Below are 16,043 nucleotides of genomic sequence, written 5' to 3'. Positions count from 1 at the left end.
TTCAATCCGCTGGTGTATAAAGTCCTGACCCTCACTCTTTACGAAGATAAGAATCAGCAGGCAGAAGCAGTAAGAAGTTTGGGAGTAACGTGGATGAGACAGAGGGAGTCAGTGATGAGAACATGACTGAGATCAGACACATTCATGATGATCATCATCTTTTCTCTGCTGTGTTTCTTGTGTTCTATATGTGGATCTTCAGCCTGGATACATTCATTAGGTAACAACATTTTTAATTCGTTTTGTGTGTGTGAGATATATATACAGTGGGTACAGAAAGTATTCAGACCCCCTTAAATTTTTCACTTTTTGTTATATTGCAGCCATTTGCTAAAATCATTTAAGTTCATTCTTCTTCCTCATTAATGTACACATAGCACCCCATACTGACAGAAAAACACACAATTGTTGACCTTTTTGCAGATTTATTAAAAAAGAAAAACTGAAATATCACATGGTCCTAAGTATTCAGACCCTTTGCTGTGACACTCATATATTTAACTCAGGTGCTCTCCATTTCTTCTGATCATCCTTGAGATGGTTCTACACCTTCATTTGAGTCCAGAAATCTTTGATTATACTGATTGGACTTGATTAGGAAAGCCACACACCTGTTTATATAAGACCTTACAGATCACAATGCATGTCAGAGCAAATGAGAATCATTAAGGTCAAAGGAACTGCCTGAAGAGCTCAGAGACAGAATTGTGGCAAGGCACAGATCTGGCCAAGGTTCCAAAAAATTTTTTGCTGCACTTAAGGTTCCTAAGAGCACAGTGGCCTCCATAATCCTCAAATGGAAGACGTTTGGGACGACCAGAACCATTCCTAGAGCTGGCCGACCGGCCAAACTGAGCTATCAGGGGAGAAGAGCCTTGGTGAGAGAGGTAAAGAAGAACCCAAAGATCACTGTGGCTGAGCTCCAGAGATGCAGTCGGGAGATGGGAGAAAGTTGTAGAAAGTCAACCATCACTGCAGCCCTTCACCAGTGGGGCTTTATAGCAGAGTGGCCCGACGGAAGCCTCTCCTCAGTGCAGGACACATGAAAACCCGCATGGAGTTCTCCAAGATGGTGAGAAATAAGATTCTCTGGTCTGATGAGACCAAGATAGAACTTTTTGGCCTTAATTCTAAGCGGTATGTGTGGAGAAAACCAGGCACTGCTCATCACCTGTCCAGTACAGTCTCAACAATGAAGCATGGTGGTGGCAGCATCATGCTGTGGGGGTGTTTTTCAGCTGCAGGGACAGGACGACTGGTTGCAATCAAGGGAAAGATGAATGCGGCCAAGCACAGGGATATCCTGGACGAAAACCTTCTCCAGAGTGCTTTGGACCTCAGACTGGGCTGAAGGTTTACCTTCCAACAAGACAATGACCATAAGCACACAGCTAAAATAACGATGGAGTGGCTTCACAACAACTCTGTGACTGTTCTTGAATGGCCCAGCCAGAGCAATGACTTAAACCCAAATGAGCATCTCTGGAGAGACCTAAAAATAGCTGTCCGCCAACGTTTACCGTCCAACCTGACAGAACTGGAGCGGATCTGCAAGGAGGAATGGCAGAGGATCCCTGAATCCAGGTGTGAAAAACTTGTTGCATCCTTCCCAAAAAGACTCCTGGCTGTATTAGATCAAAAGGGGGCTTCTACTAAATACTGAGCAAAGGGTCTGAATACTTAGGACCATGTGATATTTCAGTTTTTCTTTTTTAATAAATCTGCAACAATGTCAACAATTCTGTGTTTTTCTGTCAATATAGGGTGCTATGTGTACATTCATGAGGAAGAGAAATGAACTTAAATGATTTTAGCAAATGGCTGCAAAATAAAAAAGAGTGAAAAATTTAAGGGGGTCTGAATACTTTCCGTACCCACTGTATATATATATATTTGGCTGTCAAAATTAAAACTATTTTAAACGGCACTAAATGTTATTAATTCAGCGCGCATTTCTGTTTTTACCATTTTTATGAAAAAAAAAATGTAAATACATAAATAAATATAAAAGAGGCAAAATTAAAACCTCCAGCAAAACATACACTTATTCACGACGTCCCTTCTTTACTTAGATATACAATAAATAAATAAACTCCACCGAAAAATCTTTTTAATCAGTAAACTGTTTTATTTAAGCACCAAATCCGCCATGTTTTACACAATTAATCCTCTAGGTGGCGTTTTGTGGGTTTTTCCCTCATAATGGCGACACAAACTTAAATTACTGTCTTTATTGATCGTACAGATAAAAACAATACATCATTCAAATCTGTAAAATGTCTATGATCATATATATATATATATAAAAAGCTTCTTGACTTCTTGACGTGCAGTTTCTCTGGTATCACCTCATTAACTGTCCGTGTGGAAATATAGCAAAGGCTCTTAATAAAGTCCACACGTCTCTGCACTGTTATAGCCTTTATATTTATTCACTGTACATATGCTTACATACATATCACATGCTGTACATATGATACATATTTATCTGCACTATTGCTATGCCAAACTGCATTTCGTTGCTGTGTACCTGTACTGTGCAATGACAGTAAAGTTCTATCTATCTATCTATCTATCTATCTATCTATCTATCTATCTATCTATCTATCTATCTATCTATCTATCTATCTATCTATCTATCTATCTATCTATCTATCTATCTATCTATCCATCCAATATTAATTTGATGTGAGGTCCAGTTAACAGCTAAAACAGGTAGAAGTAATAACTACTTTTTACTGAAGTACATGTCAGAGCCAAGACTTCTTTACTTTCACTTAAGTAAAAAGGAATAATCAGTACTTCAACTTTTACCCGAGTATTTTAACACACGAGTATCTGTACTTCTACTTAAGTAATGGATGTGTGTACTTTTGCCACCTCTGGCTGTATTACAGTCTGGTATGGACACTGCTCTGTGTCAGATCGGAGGGTGGTGAGAACTGCCAAACTTCACTCCCAAAGACTGAAGACATTTACAGGACACGCTGTCTCAGGAAAACATCACTGTATATAAGAGTCTTCTTTTTTGCACTCTCTCTATCATTTTGCATATGTATATAACCTTCTGATAAACACTGTATACAAGATCTCCTGCATTGTATATAATCACCTGTCCGTCCACAGTTTATTTATACTCATATCGTTTATACTCATACCGTAACTTGTGCAATGACAATAAGGTTTAATCTAATCTAATCTAATCTAATCTTAAATCATCTATATCAAATACATGCTTCCGGAATCTGTGGGACAAAATCTTTCCCACTGACATCATTCCAGCTCTGGGAGGACCCATAAGGAGAACGTTACTTTACTGAAACATCTTTATACACAAATATAATGCTATCATAGACAAGAATGAGCGAGCAGATTAACTGAAGATTGGATGGTACATCAGTTTGTTCATTTTGAACAATAAACAACTGTTTGTTGTTATTTATGTATTTATTTATTTTTAGGGAAAAGATCTCAGGAGGACAAAATGATGTTTCAGTGGCATTAGTGATTAGTTGGGGATTTAAAGTAGATTAGGCTCCGGTTAAGGCTTTTAAAGATTTCCATAAAGATCTATATAAAGGTTGTAGGAGCTGTAGGTAATTTGATAGTAGCTGTAAGAACAGTTACACCTGCTGGAAACTTGGTGTGTTTTAGGTGGTGTTTATTACCTGATAAAGCACTGTAGTTATAATATTTAACATTTTACATTCCACCTTTTAATACTAATATATTTGAACACATTTCCCCCTGTTTTGGCAGATCAACTCAATGAAGTGGGAATATTACAGTCATTATATGGGGGGAAGAAATGTGCTGAACACAATAAACCAGATTACTACCATATATATTCTATTAATACTTTCGCTGGTACACACATTCAATATCAATATCAATATCAATATCAATATATATATATATATATATATATATATATATATATATATATATATATATATATATATATATATATATATACTGTATAGAAGTGTGCTATATCTGATATATAATAATAAATAATAATATTATAGAATTTATATATAGAATAATAAATTATGAAGTGTGGGCTTAAATTCCTCTAAAATGTACTTTTATTTATGTTCAGCAGGGGTGCCAATACTTTATTACAGCACACAAACGATATCAGTGTATTTAATATCAACACAATATTAAAAATGCCGATTATTAATGCACTCACTCCGACGTCACGGACCTTGATATTTCCCTCGTAAGGGACCCCCGGAGCATAGAGGGTTAAGGGCCTTGCTCAAGGGCCCAAGAGTGGCAGCTTGGCGATTGAACCCCAGACCTTCCGATCGGCAATCCAGCGCCTTAACCGCTGGAGCCACCACTCCCTAAAATAAGTATATAAGTAGGAAATAAACGATCAAACAAAACCGTTTTGTACGTACTTTACGTAATAATCGCACGCGCTACGTGAACTAGCACGTGTTACCGGAAGTTCACGCAAACAGAGCGGATGAGTAGATACGTTTATGTAAATAAACAAAAATACATACTTTCTCCACAAATATTTAATATCAATTAAATAATTAATGATTTCCGTGAATAAACATTATTTACTTTCAGCGCGTGCACACTCCATCTGCGTTACGTAAACTCTGTCACGTGGTACACGGCATCAGAAAAATGGCCACGTGTTAGAGGAAGTTCACACGCAAACAGCGGATTTCTATGTAGCTACAGTATATAAATATTACATATATTTTATAACAATGGTAATATAATAAATACATTTCGTGTCCGATTGTTTTGTGCTTTTTAAAATGGGTTTGTCTTTTAATAAAACAAAATAAAAAAACGTCTGCGTGTCGAACACGTGCAGTAGGCAGAGCTGTTGCTAAGCAACCGTTCGCGTGATAAACAAAACACGTTGTATCGCTGTACCTATAAAAGCGTCCATCCGATTGATTTAGATGTTCTGAGGAGTTTGGTTGTGTTTGTTTCCTATGAAAGCTACAATCTCGAGTGTAATGCATCCTCCTGAGAACTTTTATCACCTGATTCACAGAGAGGAGGTGAAGAGTGAAAAAGCTCCCAGGTAAGAGTCCATTTACACTCCAGAGAGAGCGTGTTCCTGTTCCTGACACTGGAGAATCCTTCCATAAATATCATTTAAACTAACAAAATCAATAATGTACACACACACACACACACACACACACAGCTGGTTAAACAATTTCTTACATTCTAAATATAAAATCTGAAAGGTGAAAATGATGATGAAGATGTGGTTATAATTTTTCACTTCTGTAGAATCATGAACATGTGTGTAATGGAATAAAAATAAATATATTAATTATAATAATAAATATAATTATATAAATCAGGGGTGGCCAAGCAGTCAGAGACCAAGAGTAACATTTTTTACTGTGTTACCGCAAAGAGCCACATCATACACATGGGCACACATGAACATCACCCATCCCTTCCTCTCTCTCACACACACACACACACACACACACACACACACACACACACACACACACACACACACCTCTGCTCAGCCAGATTTATTGTAAATGTCACACACCAACATAATGACAGAAATTGAGTCCTACAGTTCTAAGACCACAGACCAGTCCTTTTCAACAATGAACACTGCACTGTCTCACACACACAAACTCTGTTTAACCAAGTCCACAAACAAAAATATATAATAATTTACAATAGTGTTTTTCTTTTACTGTGCATGTTACTTAGTGGGACTTTTGGCATCCTTTGCCTTGAACAATCCCCTTCAAATCTGCCTCGTATTCCGTTGTTGCCACTTGAAGCAATTCTTTCACGTGTGTGTCAGTCAGAACAGATCGACGCTTTGATTTCATGTGTTTAAGTGTAGAAAACACAGACTTTGTGTTTTTTTTTTATGTGCGTGTTCACTTCGCTTGAGTTCAATACGGTATTTTCGTCAAATGCGCATGTGCGTGAGATGAATACCGCAAAGTTTCGCAGTAGGGGCAAGCTTATTTAAGTCTTAAAAATACCGTATTGAACTCAAGCGAAGCGAACATGCTTATTAAAAAACAAACACAAACTTCAATATGAACGTAAGAGCCGCGGGTTGGCCACCCCTGCTATAAATGACAGATAATACAGATAATATAAAAACAAACACCACTAGAGGTCGCTCTCGTATTGACAGGGGACCTTTTAGTTGCTCCAGGAAAACAGACGCAACCTGGAAAAACTAAAGGTATAGACCTCTAATAATGATGATGATGATAATGTTGATGTTGATGTGTTTATATACAGGTACATGTCACAGTTCAGAGAGCAGGTTAAACAGGAGCAGAAGCTGAACAAAGCCTCCCACAGGACCATGGGTCCAGCTAAAGTGGAAGTGTCTTCTCCAGATAAATTCCTGAAGAAACACTCCAAAGAACCCAAACTTCCTGAGAGTAAGAGTTACCTAAGATCAGTAAAGCTGCACAACACACACACACACACACACACACACACACACACACACACACACACACACAAACATGATAATGATAATGAGGATGTAATGAAAGTCCTGAAACAGTATGATGATGTCACATCACCACACTGTTCTCCTCAGAGAAGCTGTTCTCGTACAGAGAGGTCCTGCCCAGGAAACCGTCGATCCCAGCCAAAACCGAGCAGCTGCTCGCCGGAGGACACGCCCAACGAGACTTTGTGAGGAGGAACGCAGTGGAGAACATAAAGGCAGTTCCACGTAAACCCAAACCTGCTTCCGTACACACCAGACATGGAGACAAGGAGCTGCTGGAGAACTCAGGCCTCGTCCCAAAGTATATCAAGAGAATGGTGAGTGAGATGAAGGTGTGAAGGAACAGAATAAAGGATTGTATTATCAGTACATAGTAAATGTGTGTGTGTGTGTGTGTGTGTGTGTGTGTGTGTGTGTGTGTGTGTGTGTGTCAGGATTACGGGAAAGTCCCGGAGTACCTGAAACAGAGGCAGGAGGAGTTGAGGAGAGCGCAGGAGGAGTATGATCGCTACGTGAAGAAGAAGAGGAAGGAGGAAGCCATGATGCAGCTCTCTGAAGAGGAACGACAGGATATACTGCACGTGAGTCTCACACACACACAAACACACACTCAATCACACGCTCTCACACATGCACATGTACACAAACACACACTCAATCACATGCTCACACACATGCACATGTACACAAACACACACACACCTCAAGATGTAACCCAGACATGCATCTGTTTTACATAAACTCTGCCCTGTGTGTGTGTGTGTGTGTGTGTGTGTGTGTATGTGCGGGTATCAGGGACTGAAGAAGAACTGGGATGAGCTCAATCATCAGTACCAAGGCCTGTCTTTGTTCACGGACATCATTTCTAAGAAACAAAAAAAGGAAAGACTGGAGTCAGAAATGAAGCAGCTGGAAAAAGACATTGAGCTGATCAAGAGACACAAAATCATCTACATCACTAAAAACTAATGCCGACACGTCACTGACACGTCACTGACACGTCACTGACACAACACTGACACGTCACTGACACACTACACGCTACACTGAATTCACCTGCTCTCCTGCATGTGCTGTAAAACCTGTCTGCATTACATCTACACACTGCACATCGTCTGAAATAAACATGCAGGGCTTCAAATGATGCAGAGTTCATCTGTTTTATTACCTGTTATACCCTTTATACACGTGTATACATGCATACCAGGTCCTGGAGAGAGGTGTAATGTGTAATGTAATATGTACATTGTATGTATAATTGTACAGAAGTTATATACAGTGTTTATGCAGTGATCTAACGGTGTAGTGTAGAGTTCAGTACTGTAATGGTGGATGGAAAAAAGCTGTCCCTGAACCTGCTGGTGTTCTGGTGCATATATTCCTGTATCTCCTTCTTGATGGAAGGAGGTTAAACAGTTTGTGACTGGGATGTGAAGAGTCCTTGATAATGTTGTGAGCTCTGTGCAGGCATCTACTGTGGTGAAGGTGTTCAATGGTAGGTAGTTGGGTGCCAGTGATGAGTTTTGGCCACCCTTTGCAGGGCTTTGCGTTCACACACAGTGGAGCCTCCGTACCATACAGTGATGGAGTTGGTCAGGATGCTCTCGTTGATGCCACAGTAGAAACTTAAATTCCCTGGGGACAGATGAGCTTTCTTGAGACTTCTCCAGTATACAGGCTTTGTTGAGCCTTCCTAACCAGAGCTGAAGTGTTCTAGTGACAGGACAGATCCTCAGAGATGTGAACTCCCAGGAACTTAAAGCTTGAGACTCGCTCTACATTAGTTCCATTGATGTTGACTGGGAAATGTCTCCTGCTGTTCGATTTCCGAAAGATCACGATGAGCTCTTTAGTCTTTGTGGCATTGAGGGTCAGGTTGTTGGTGGCACACCATGCTGTCAGGCTTCGGATCTCTTCCCTGTAGGCTGATTCATCGTCATTGCTGGTCTGGCTGACCACAGTGGTGTCATCTGCATACTTGGTGAAGATGTTGGAGTTATACAGGGGTGAACAGGGAGTAGAGCAGTGGGCTCAGAACACAGCCCTGTGGGATGCCAGTGTTTAGAATGAGGGTTGAGGATACCTGGTTGCCCAACCTAACAGATTGAGGTCTGTTGGTAAGAAAGTCCAGAATCCATCTGCAAATGGCGGTGCAGATACCCAGGTCACTGAGCTTAGTGATCAGTACAGTGGGGAGGACTGTATTGAAGGAGAGAAATTACTACTGAATCGCAAAATCTGAAGAGACGTTGGGCCTCGTGTTGTGCACGCGCCGCCATCTTGGTCTTATTTTGGGATCATAAAAGAAATGAACGTATTTAAAGAGTTTTTTACTCGTTAAACTAATTTGAGTTTTGAAACAAGAATATTTGAAGCTCGACATGTCTTTGTATGTCTTAAAATAGCTTTATTCATCTTATCATCGGTTTACTGTCTCTTATCACAGGTAATATTATATATTAATACTTGCTGCAATGCTATTTTTTATAATTGTGACAAATAAATTCAAATGAAGTATAATTATTTATTATATATAATAACTAATAGATAGATAGATATAAAAAATAGTATACAAATTATAAAAATGTATAAATGTAAAATTAATGCATACTGTATAACCATATTTAATATATTTGTAATTGTCATTTTTCTGAAATTGTGGGGGTTCAAACCATCTCAATCTAGCATCCCTCACCTTGTCTCCAAAACCTCCTACAGTACATCCGGTTAATAGACGATCCTTGATGCAGTCCAACCTCCACCTTGTCGTTCACACTTCACTGCTGTCACACTGTCCTCATACATGTCCTGCACCACCCTCACATCCTTCTCTGTCACACCAGACTTCCTCATACAATACCACAACTCCTCTCTTCACCCTGTCGTACGCTTTCTCTAAATCCACAAACACACAACGCAACTCCTTCAGACCTTCTCTATACTTCTCCATCAACATTTTCTCAGCAAATATTGTGTCCGTAGTGCTCTTTCATTAAACCACACTGTTGCTCACCTCTTCTCTCAGCCTGGCTTCCACTACTCTTTCCCATAACTTCATGTTGTGACTGACTAACATTAAAACCTAGAATAAAAATGTATCTACTGTATATTCTAATGGTTATGTACTCTACTCTTTAGCATCTTTTGTCATCTTCTTTACTTGAACTTGGGTCTAGATAAGGATTATGTTCAGTACTTGTGTAATCTCCTGGCCAGTCTGACAGTCTTCTTCTTCTTTTCAGTGCCAGAACAGAGAAGAACAGAGAATGCCACTGTCTTTAATCCATACAACATCGCAGGTCTCACCACAGTCCTATAAACTTTCCCTTTTACTCTCACAGATACTCTTCTATCACAAATCACTCCTGCTATCACTCTTCTCCACCCACTCCACCCTGCCTGCACTCTTTTCTTCACTTCTCTAACACACTCTCCATTACTTTACACTGTTGACCCCAGGTACCTGAACTCCTCCACCTTCTCCACCTCTTCTCCCTGCAACCGCACCCCTCCACTGTCCTCCCTCTCATTCACACACATGTACTCTGTCTTACTCCTACTGACTTTCATTCCCCTTCTACCCTTCTTCCCCTCACACCGCGCTGCTCGCTCTCTACTCCGGCTCTATCCGTCCCCGAGCCTCCGCCTGCTGCAGCGCCGCCTCTGGCCTCAGAGAGCATGACGTCCCGCTCCGACGTCACTCTTCTCTCAGGAGAAATAAACAAAGAGAAAAGTGGAGAAAACGAGGAAAAGTGGTGATCTATCTAACTGATCTATCAGGTTGCCAGATTTTGCGATTTGCAGTAACATGGTATGATTTCTTTAAATGTACACTTTAACCAATTCTAACTGTATACAATTTCCAGCAAAACAAAATGGTGCGTATCTGGCAACCCTGAGTAGAGGAAGAGCGCCACGGGCAGGGAACATCACAGAGGAAAGCCTGCGTTTGTAAGGAAGAAGGCGGGGCATAGTGACGTCACATAATTCCCTCTCTATATAAAGTGCTGCCCGAATCGCCGTTCCTCATTTTTTATTTCGCGACGTGTGAAGAAGTAACGATGGAAGAAATTAAAAAACAATTTAAAAGGATTGGAAAATTTGTTCGACGTCGTCTGCCAAGAATGAGCAACTCTGAACGAGATGCTCTGGTACAAAAGTTGCAAGATAACATGCAGAATATGGCAAAAGACATGAATTCATTAACTATACTGATTAAGGAAGAGAGAGAGGAAGATAGAGAAGAGAAGGACACGCTGTTAAAGGTGGCGCAAAAGCTGCAAGAGCCGAATAATTTGGCTTCTGAGCGAAAGCCCCAGGGACTGGACATAAATGAGAGGGACACCAGACTACAGCAGAACATCACTAAATTCTGTAAAGAAAAGGAAAAGACTGCAGAAGTTAAGAAAGAGAGCTTGATGACAGACATGGGCCTACTGAAGGAAATCATCCCACAGCTGGAGATCAATCCGGCATCTAAGCCAATAAAACTGGAGCAGGAGAAAGAGATGCGCATGCTGGACAAGCAGCATCTCCAGAACATCACCGAGCCTGAATCTTCCCTGCAACGGTATGAGGATCGAGAGAAGACTGTAGCTCATGAGAAAGAGAGAGAGAGGTGGGCGAAAGAACAAAAGCAACTGGAGGAACATGTTGCTCATCTGAAGGCCACTTTGGATTTTGAGAAAAGAAAATGGGAGCAGAAGGCCAAACTAGAGGAGGAGAGGAACACTTTACAGCTCGAGACTATCAGAGAGCTCCAAGAATCCTTGAAACATAGTGAGGAAAAGAGAGAGAAGCGGCAGCATGAAAGCGATCTTTTGATGAACGTCCTAGGGAAATTGGATGAGCGTGTTGTTCAGCTGGAGGCCACTTTGGCTTCTAAACAAGAGAAGCGGCAGCATAACCAAGAGATGACTTATCTGGACACCAAGTTCAGTAATGAAACACCAAATATGTCTAAATCCAATAAGTCGCAGACAATCTCTGATGAAGAACAAGAAATGAGGATGGAATCCCATGGACGACTGGAATATTCAAAGATGTTCAGGGATGTGGCTTCAGATCTAGACAATCATGAGGATGAACTAGAGGAGATCTCACTGGACATGGACTTACGGAACCCCTGGCTGCAGCAGACCATCGCTAAGTCTTCCTCGAACAGTCATCTGGAACAGCAAACAGCAGACGTGTCAACGATATAGTAACGTGAAAAAAACACCTTCATGCTTATTTTTTCTTTTTTGTAAGAAATAGAAATCTTAAGCATAAATTGTGTTTTGTTCCATTGATTAAAGTGTTGGACATCATTTAACTCTAATTTAACTTTAAATCAGTGATTCTCACCTGAAGAATGCTGTTAAGAACAAAATGATAAAACCCACATGATTAAACAATGTGTTGAGTGTAAATTTTTAAAAGTAATTATGGTGTTTTAAATGACGTAAATCATCAGGAGACCAAACAGAACCTTTGCTATGTTTCCACACGGACGTTTAGTGAGGTGATACCAGAGAAACTTTACCTCTTCTAACCTTCATATGGATTAAATAATCATAGAATATTTGTTTTCGATGTATAATCGATGTGAGTTGGTTAATTTAAAAAGCCTTTGAGTGTTTTAAGCTTTCTATATATATATATATATATATATATATATATATATATAATGTGTGTGTATGTGTGTGTATATATATAAATACAGTATATTATTTATGTCTGTGAGGTAAATATTCACTGAGATTCAGGTTGTTTTATTTATGTGTCTGTAAGGAGAGGTGACAGACAAGTCAGAGAGCGCCCCCTATCTGTTTTCTTTATTTTTCAAAATCACAGCATTTTGTTATTATGAGTTTACACTAATAAAAGTAGACCCTTTATAGATTTGAATGATATAATGCTCTTATCTGTACGATCAAAAGAATACAGAATAATATACAGTTCGTTTCGGCGTTATGAGAAAAAAATGTCATAAAACGCGTCGGCGTGTTTGTCGACCCCCAGAGGGTTAATTATGTTCATCATGGTGGATTTTGATGCTGATTTGAAACTTGGCACAAAGTAAAACACGTTAACTGATTCAAAATCATTTTTCTTTGAAGTTTTTTTTTTATTTTTTTAAATATCTGAATAAAGAAAGGACGTCGCGTTAAAACATAAACATGTTAATTTCAACAGCCATAATTAATATATTAACATTTTGTTATCTAATGAATGTATCCAGGCTGAAGATCCACTATATAGAACACAAGCAGAGAAAAGATGATGATAATCAGGAATGTCTCTGTTCTCAGTCATGTTTCCATCACTGACTCCCTCTGTCTCATCCACATAAACCCCAGACTTCTTACTGTCTTCTGCCTTGTTCATTGTTATCTTTATAAACTAGTCTACATCTGTGGTATGTGAGAGACAGGAAATTATTCACCAGTGGTAGATTGAAAAAAACGCACAATTAGAGCAAATAATATTGACATTTCACCAAATAGATTTAAACTAAAGTAACGAGCCTGTTTTGAAAATGTAAGAAGTAGAAAGTAAAATATGTTTGTAGAAAATGTAATGAGTAAAAGTAAAAAGTTGTAAAAAAAATAAAAACTTACTTTAAAATAAGTAGTAAAGTACTGATACCAGAAAAATCTACTTAAGTACAGTAAGGAAGTATTTGTACTTTATTACTTTCCACCTCTGGGTTGTATGAATAAGTTAAATACAAGTCACTCTGATTTACAGGCATCTGCCAAATACCGTAAATGTAAATGTACACCAGAGCTGATCTACTTCCTGGATTAGACAGATGACTGTGGTGTCAACAGCAAATTTCTGGATCTTCACAGATGTGTCTGCACAAATGCAGCCTTTCGTGTATATAAAAAAATAGCAGCGGGAACAGCACACATCCTTGAGGAACACCAGTGCTGAATGTGTGAGTGCTGGATGTGAAAATCCACTGCTTCACCAATTCAATTCATTTTTTATTTGTTTAGAGCTACATACGTGTATGTCAATGATTGTGGCATACGAGCTACTTAGGCATAGAAACTATAAGAAATATACATTCTAAACATTTAAATTAAAAAAGAAATCATATTAAAACTTCCACTACAAGTTATAAAAAAAAAGAGCATAGAAAGTCAAGGCCCTAAACACCACATATGGAAAATAATTAGAGCACAATCAGGTTTGGGTAAAAGAAAATAAATGATGCCAGATGCACCATCTTGACGTCCAGGTGTGATCTTACCTGGGAGCTTTTTCACTATTCACCTCCTCTCTGGGAATCAGGTGATAAAAGTTCTCAGGAGGATGCATTACACTCGAGATTGTAGCTTTCATATGAAACAAACACAACCAAACTCCTCAGAACATCTAAATAAACTATTTAATAACTGATCACCAGATGGACGCTTTTATCGGTGCCGCCATGCAACGTGTTTATCAACACGTTAACGGTTGCTTAGCAACAGCTCTGATTACTGCATGTGTTTACAAGCATTTTTATCTTGTTGTTAGCGCGCGTGCACGCTCTGTAATCAAATATTGTATATAAACGGAAAAGAGTTTACTATTATTAAATATATATATATATATATATATATATATATATATATATATATATATATATATATATATATATATATATATATATACAGCCTTTTTGGTCTTGCTCATGGTAGTGGAGAGGTTTGAATAGAAGAGGTTGATTTTTTAACTTCTTTTTTTTCTTTACAAAATTAGCAGGGGATCGAATAATTATTCCCCCCACTGTACAATATAAATCCAAAGTACCAATAACTATATTCTGAGAAAGAAAAGAAAAGGAGGAGGAGAAGAACAACAGGTGTAAAGTAGGGGTCTCTTCATTCATCTTTAAATAAATCAAGTTCTTATTATATTCCAACAGGATTCTGGGTATTTTTAGGTAAATTATATATATTTACTTTCTTTTTATTTATTCTAATGATGGAAAGTAATTATGAGTAAAGTCTCTTTTAGAAACAAAAAAACAAGGTGTTGTTTTCATACATTTGCATTTCTGAAGAAAATAATTGGCCAAAATCATCACATTATTGGAAAAATCATAATTTTTGTCATCTAATAGCATTTCAAACATAATGTGTTTTTTTAAAACAAAAATTAGGAAGTGACTGAATTTTCTGTCTCAATCAATAAAACGATTAAAAGATGATCAGTAGTTTCTGTAAACTTGATAGAAAATACAGGTATTTCTTCAAAACTAAAACGGTGTCTTAAAAACTCAGATGAGGGATATTTACTCTTAGATATTTTAAAATGGGTTTCCTTTGCTGTAGAAGCCACTGGAAAGCTGAACATAGATTTGTTTTATTGTTGACTTGATTAACGTTAAAAAATAGTGCGTTTTGAAGAACAAATTAAACCATGTTACAGAAGGTATGTGTGCTTTACTAATTGAAAATTGAAATATATCTGTAAGTAAACAAAAATCCTAAAATTCTCAAACACTTTATTTCAGTTTCGTTTTTATTTTTGCATCTTTACTTCTTTACGAATTCGTTTCTTAAATTTCTCTTCATTCGTTCTGTCTCATTTACGACTGTAATCTCACTCTTCTCTCAGGAGAAATAAACAGAGAGAAAAGTGGAGAAAACGAGGAAAAGTGGTGAAAAAATCTAACTGATCTGTCTGGTTGCCAGATTGTGCGATTTGCAGTAACATGGTATGATCTCTTTAAATGTACACTTTAACCAATTCTAACTGAATACAATTTCCAACAACAAAATGGTGCGTATCTGGCAACCCTGAGTAGAGGGAGAGCGCCACGGGCAGGGAACATCACAGAGGAAAGCCTGCGTGAGTAAGGAAGAAGGCGGGGCATAGTGACGTCACATAATTCGCTCTCTATATAAAGTGCGGCGCGAGTCGCTTTTGCTCATTTTTTATTTCGCGACGTGTGAAGAAGAAACGATGGAAGAAATTAGAAAACAATTTAAAAGGATTAGGAAATTTGTTCGACGTCGTCTGGTCAGACTGAGCAACTCTGAACAAGATGCTCTGATACAAAAGTTGCAAGATAACATGCATAATATGGTAAAAGACATGAATTCATTAATTATACTGATGACGGAAAAAAAAGTGAAAGAGAGAGAAGATAAGGCTGTTAAAGATGCGCTGTTAAAGGTGGCGCTAGAGCTGCAAGAGCCGAATAATTTGGCTTCTGAGCGAAAACCCCAGGGACTGTACATAAATGAGAGGGACACCAGACTACAGCAGAACATCACTAAATTCTGTAAAGAAAAGGAAAAGACTGCAGAAGTTAAGAAAGAGAGCTTGATGACAGACATGGGCCTACTGAAGGAAATCATCCCACAGCTGGAGATCAATCCGGCATCTAAGCCAATAAAACTGGAGCAGGAGAAAGAGATGCACATGCTGGACAAGCAGCATCTCCAGAACATCACCGAGCCTGAATCTTCCCTGCAACGGTATGAGGATCGAGAGAAGACTGTAGCTCATAAGAAAGAGAGAGAGAGGCGGGCGAGAGAACAAAAGCAACTGGAGGAACGTT

At 38.7% G+C, this 16,043-nt stretch overlaps 2 protein-coding genes across 2 annotated transcripts in view; one reads left to right on the top strand and one right to left on the bottom strand.

The window, feature by feature from the left end:
- The window catches only part of LOC310730117 (enkurin-like), a 37,340-nt gene extending 23,529 nt beyond the window's left edge, over window positions 1-13,811 (bottom strand). The window contains exon 1 of the mRNA XM_083548926.1: window positions 13,740-13,811. Within this exon, the coding sequence (XP_083405052.1) occupies window positions 13,740-13,807 (68 nt within the window). The 5' untranslated portion in view covers window positions 13,808-13,811. The remainder of the gene's footprint in view (window positions 1-13,739) is intronic.
- LOC310730110 (enkurin-like) lies at window positions 4,824-7,605 on the top strand. The gene is made up of 6 exons (XM_083548907.1): window positions 4,824-5,059; window positions 6,274-6,419; window positions 6,584-6,813; window positions 6,931-7,077; window positions 7,292-7,496; window positions 7,530-7,605. Exons 1-5 carry the CDS (start codon window positions 4,968-4,970, stop codon window positions 7,463-7,465), a joined length of 789 nt encoding a protein of 262 aa, XP_083405033.1. The 5' UTR covers window positions 4,824-4,967; the 3' UTR covers window positions 7,466-7,496; window positions 7,530-7,605.
- Window positions 13,812-16,043: the final 2,232 nt, after the last annotated feature.

The sequence above is a fragment of the Silurus aristotelis genome (genome assembly GCF_946808225.1).
Source record: "Silurus aristotelis genome assembly, chromosome: 1".
Classification (NCBI taxonomy): domain Eukaryota; kingdom Metazoa; phylum Chordata; class Actinopteri; order Siluriformes; family Siluridae; genus Silurus; species Silurus aristotelis.
The sequence above is the reverse complement of the archived record's forward strand: the minus strand, read 5'-3'. Positions and strand labels throughout refer to the sequence as shown.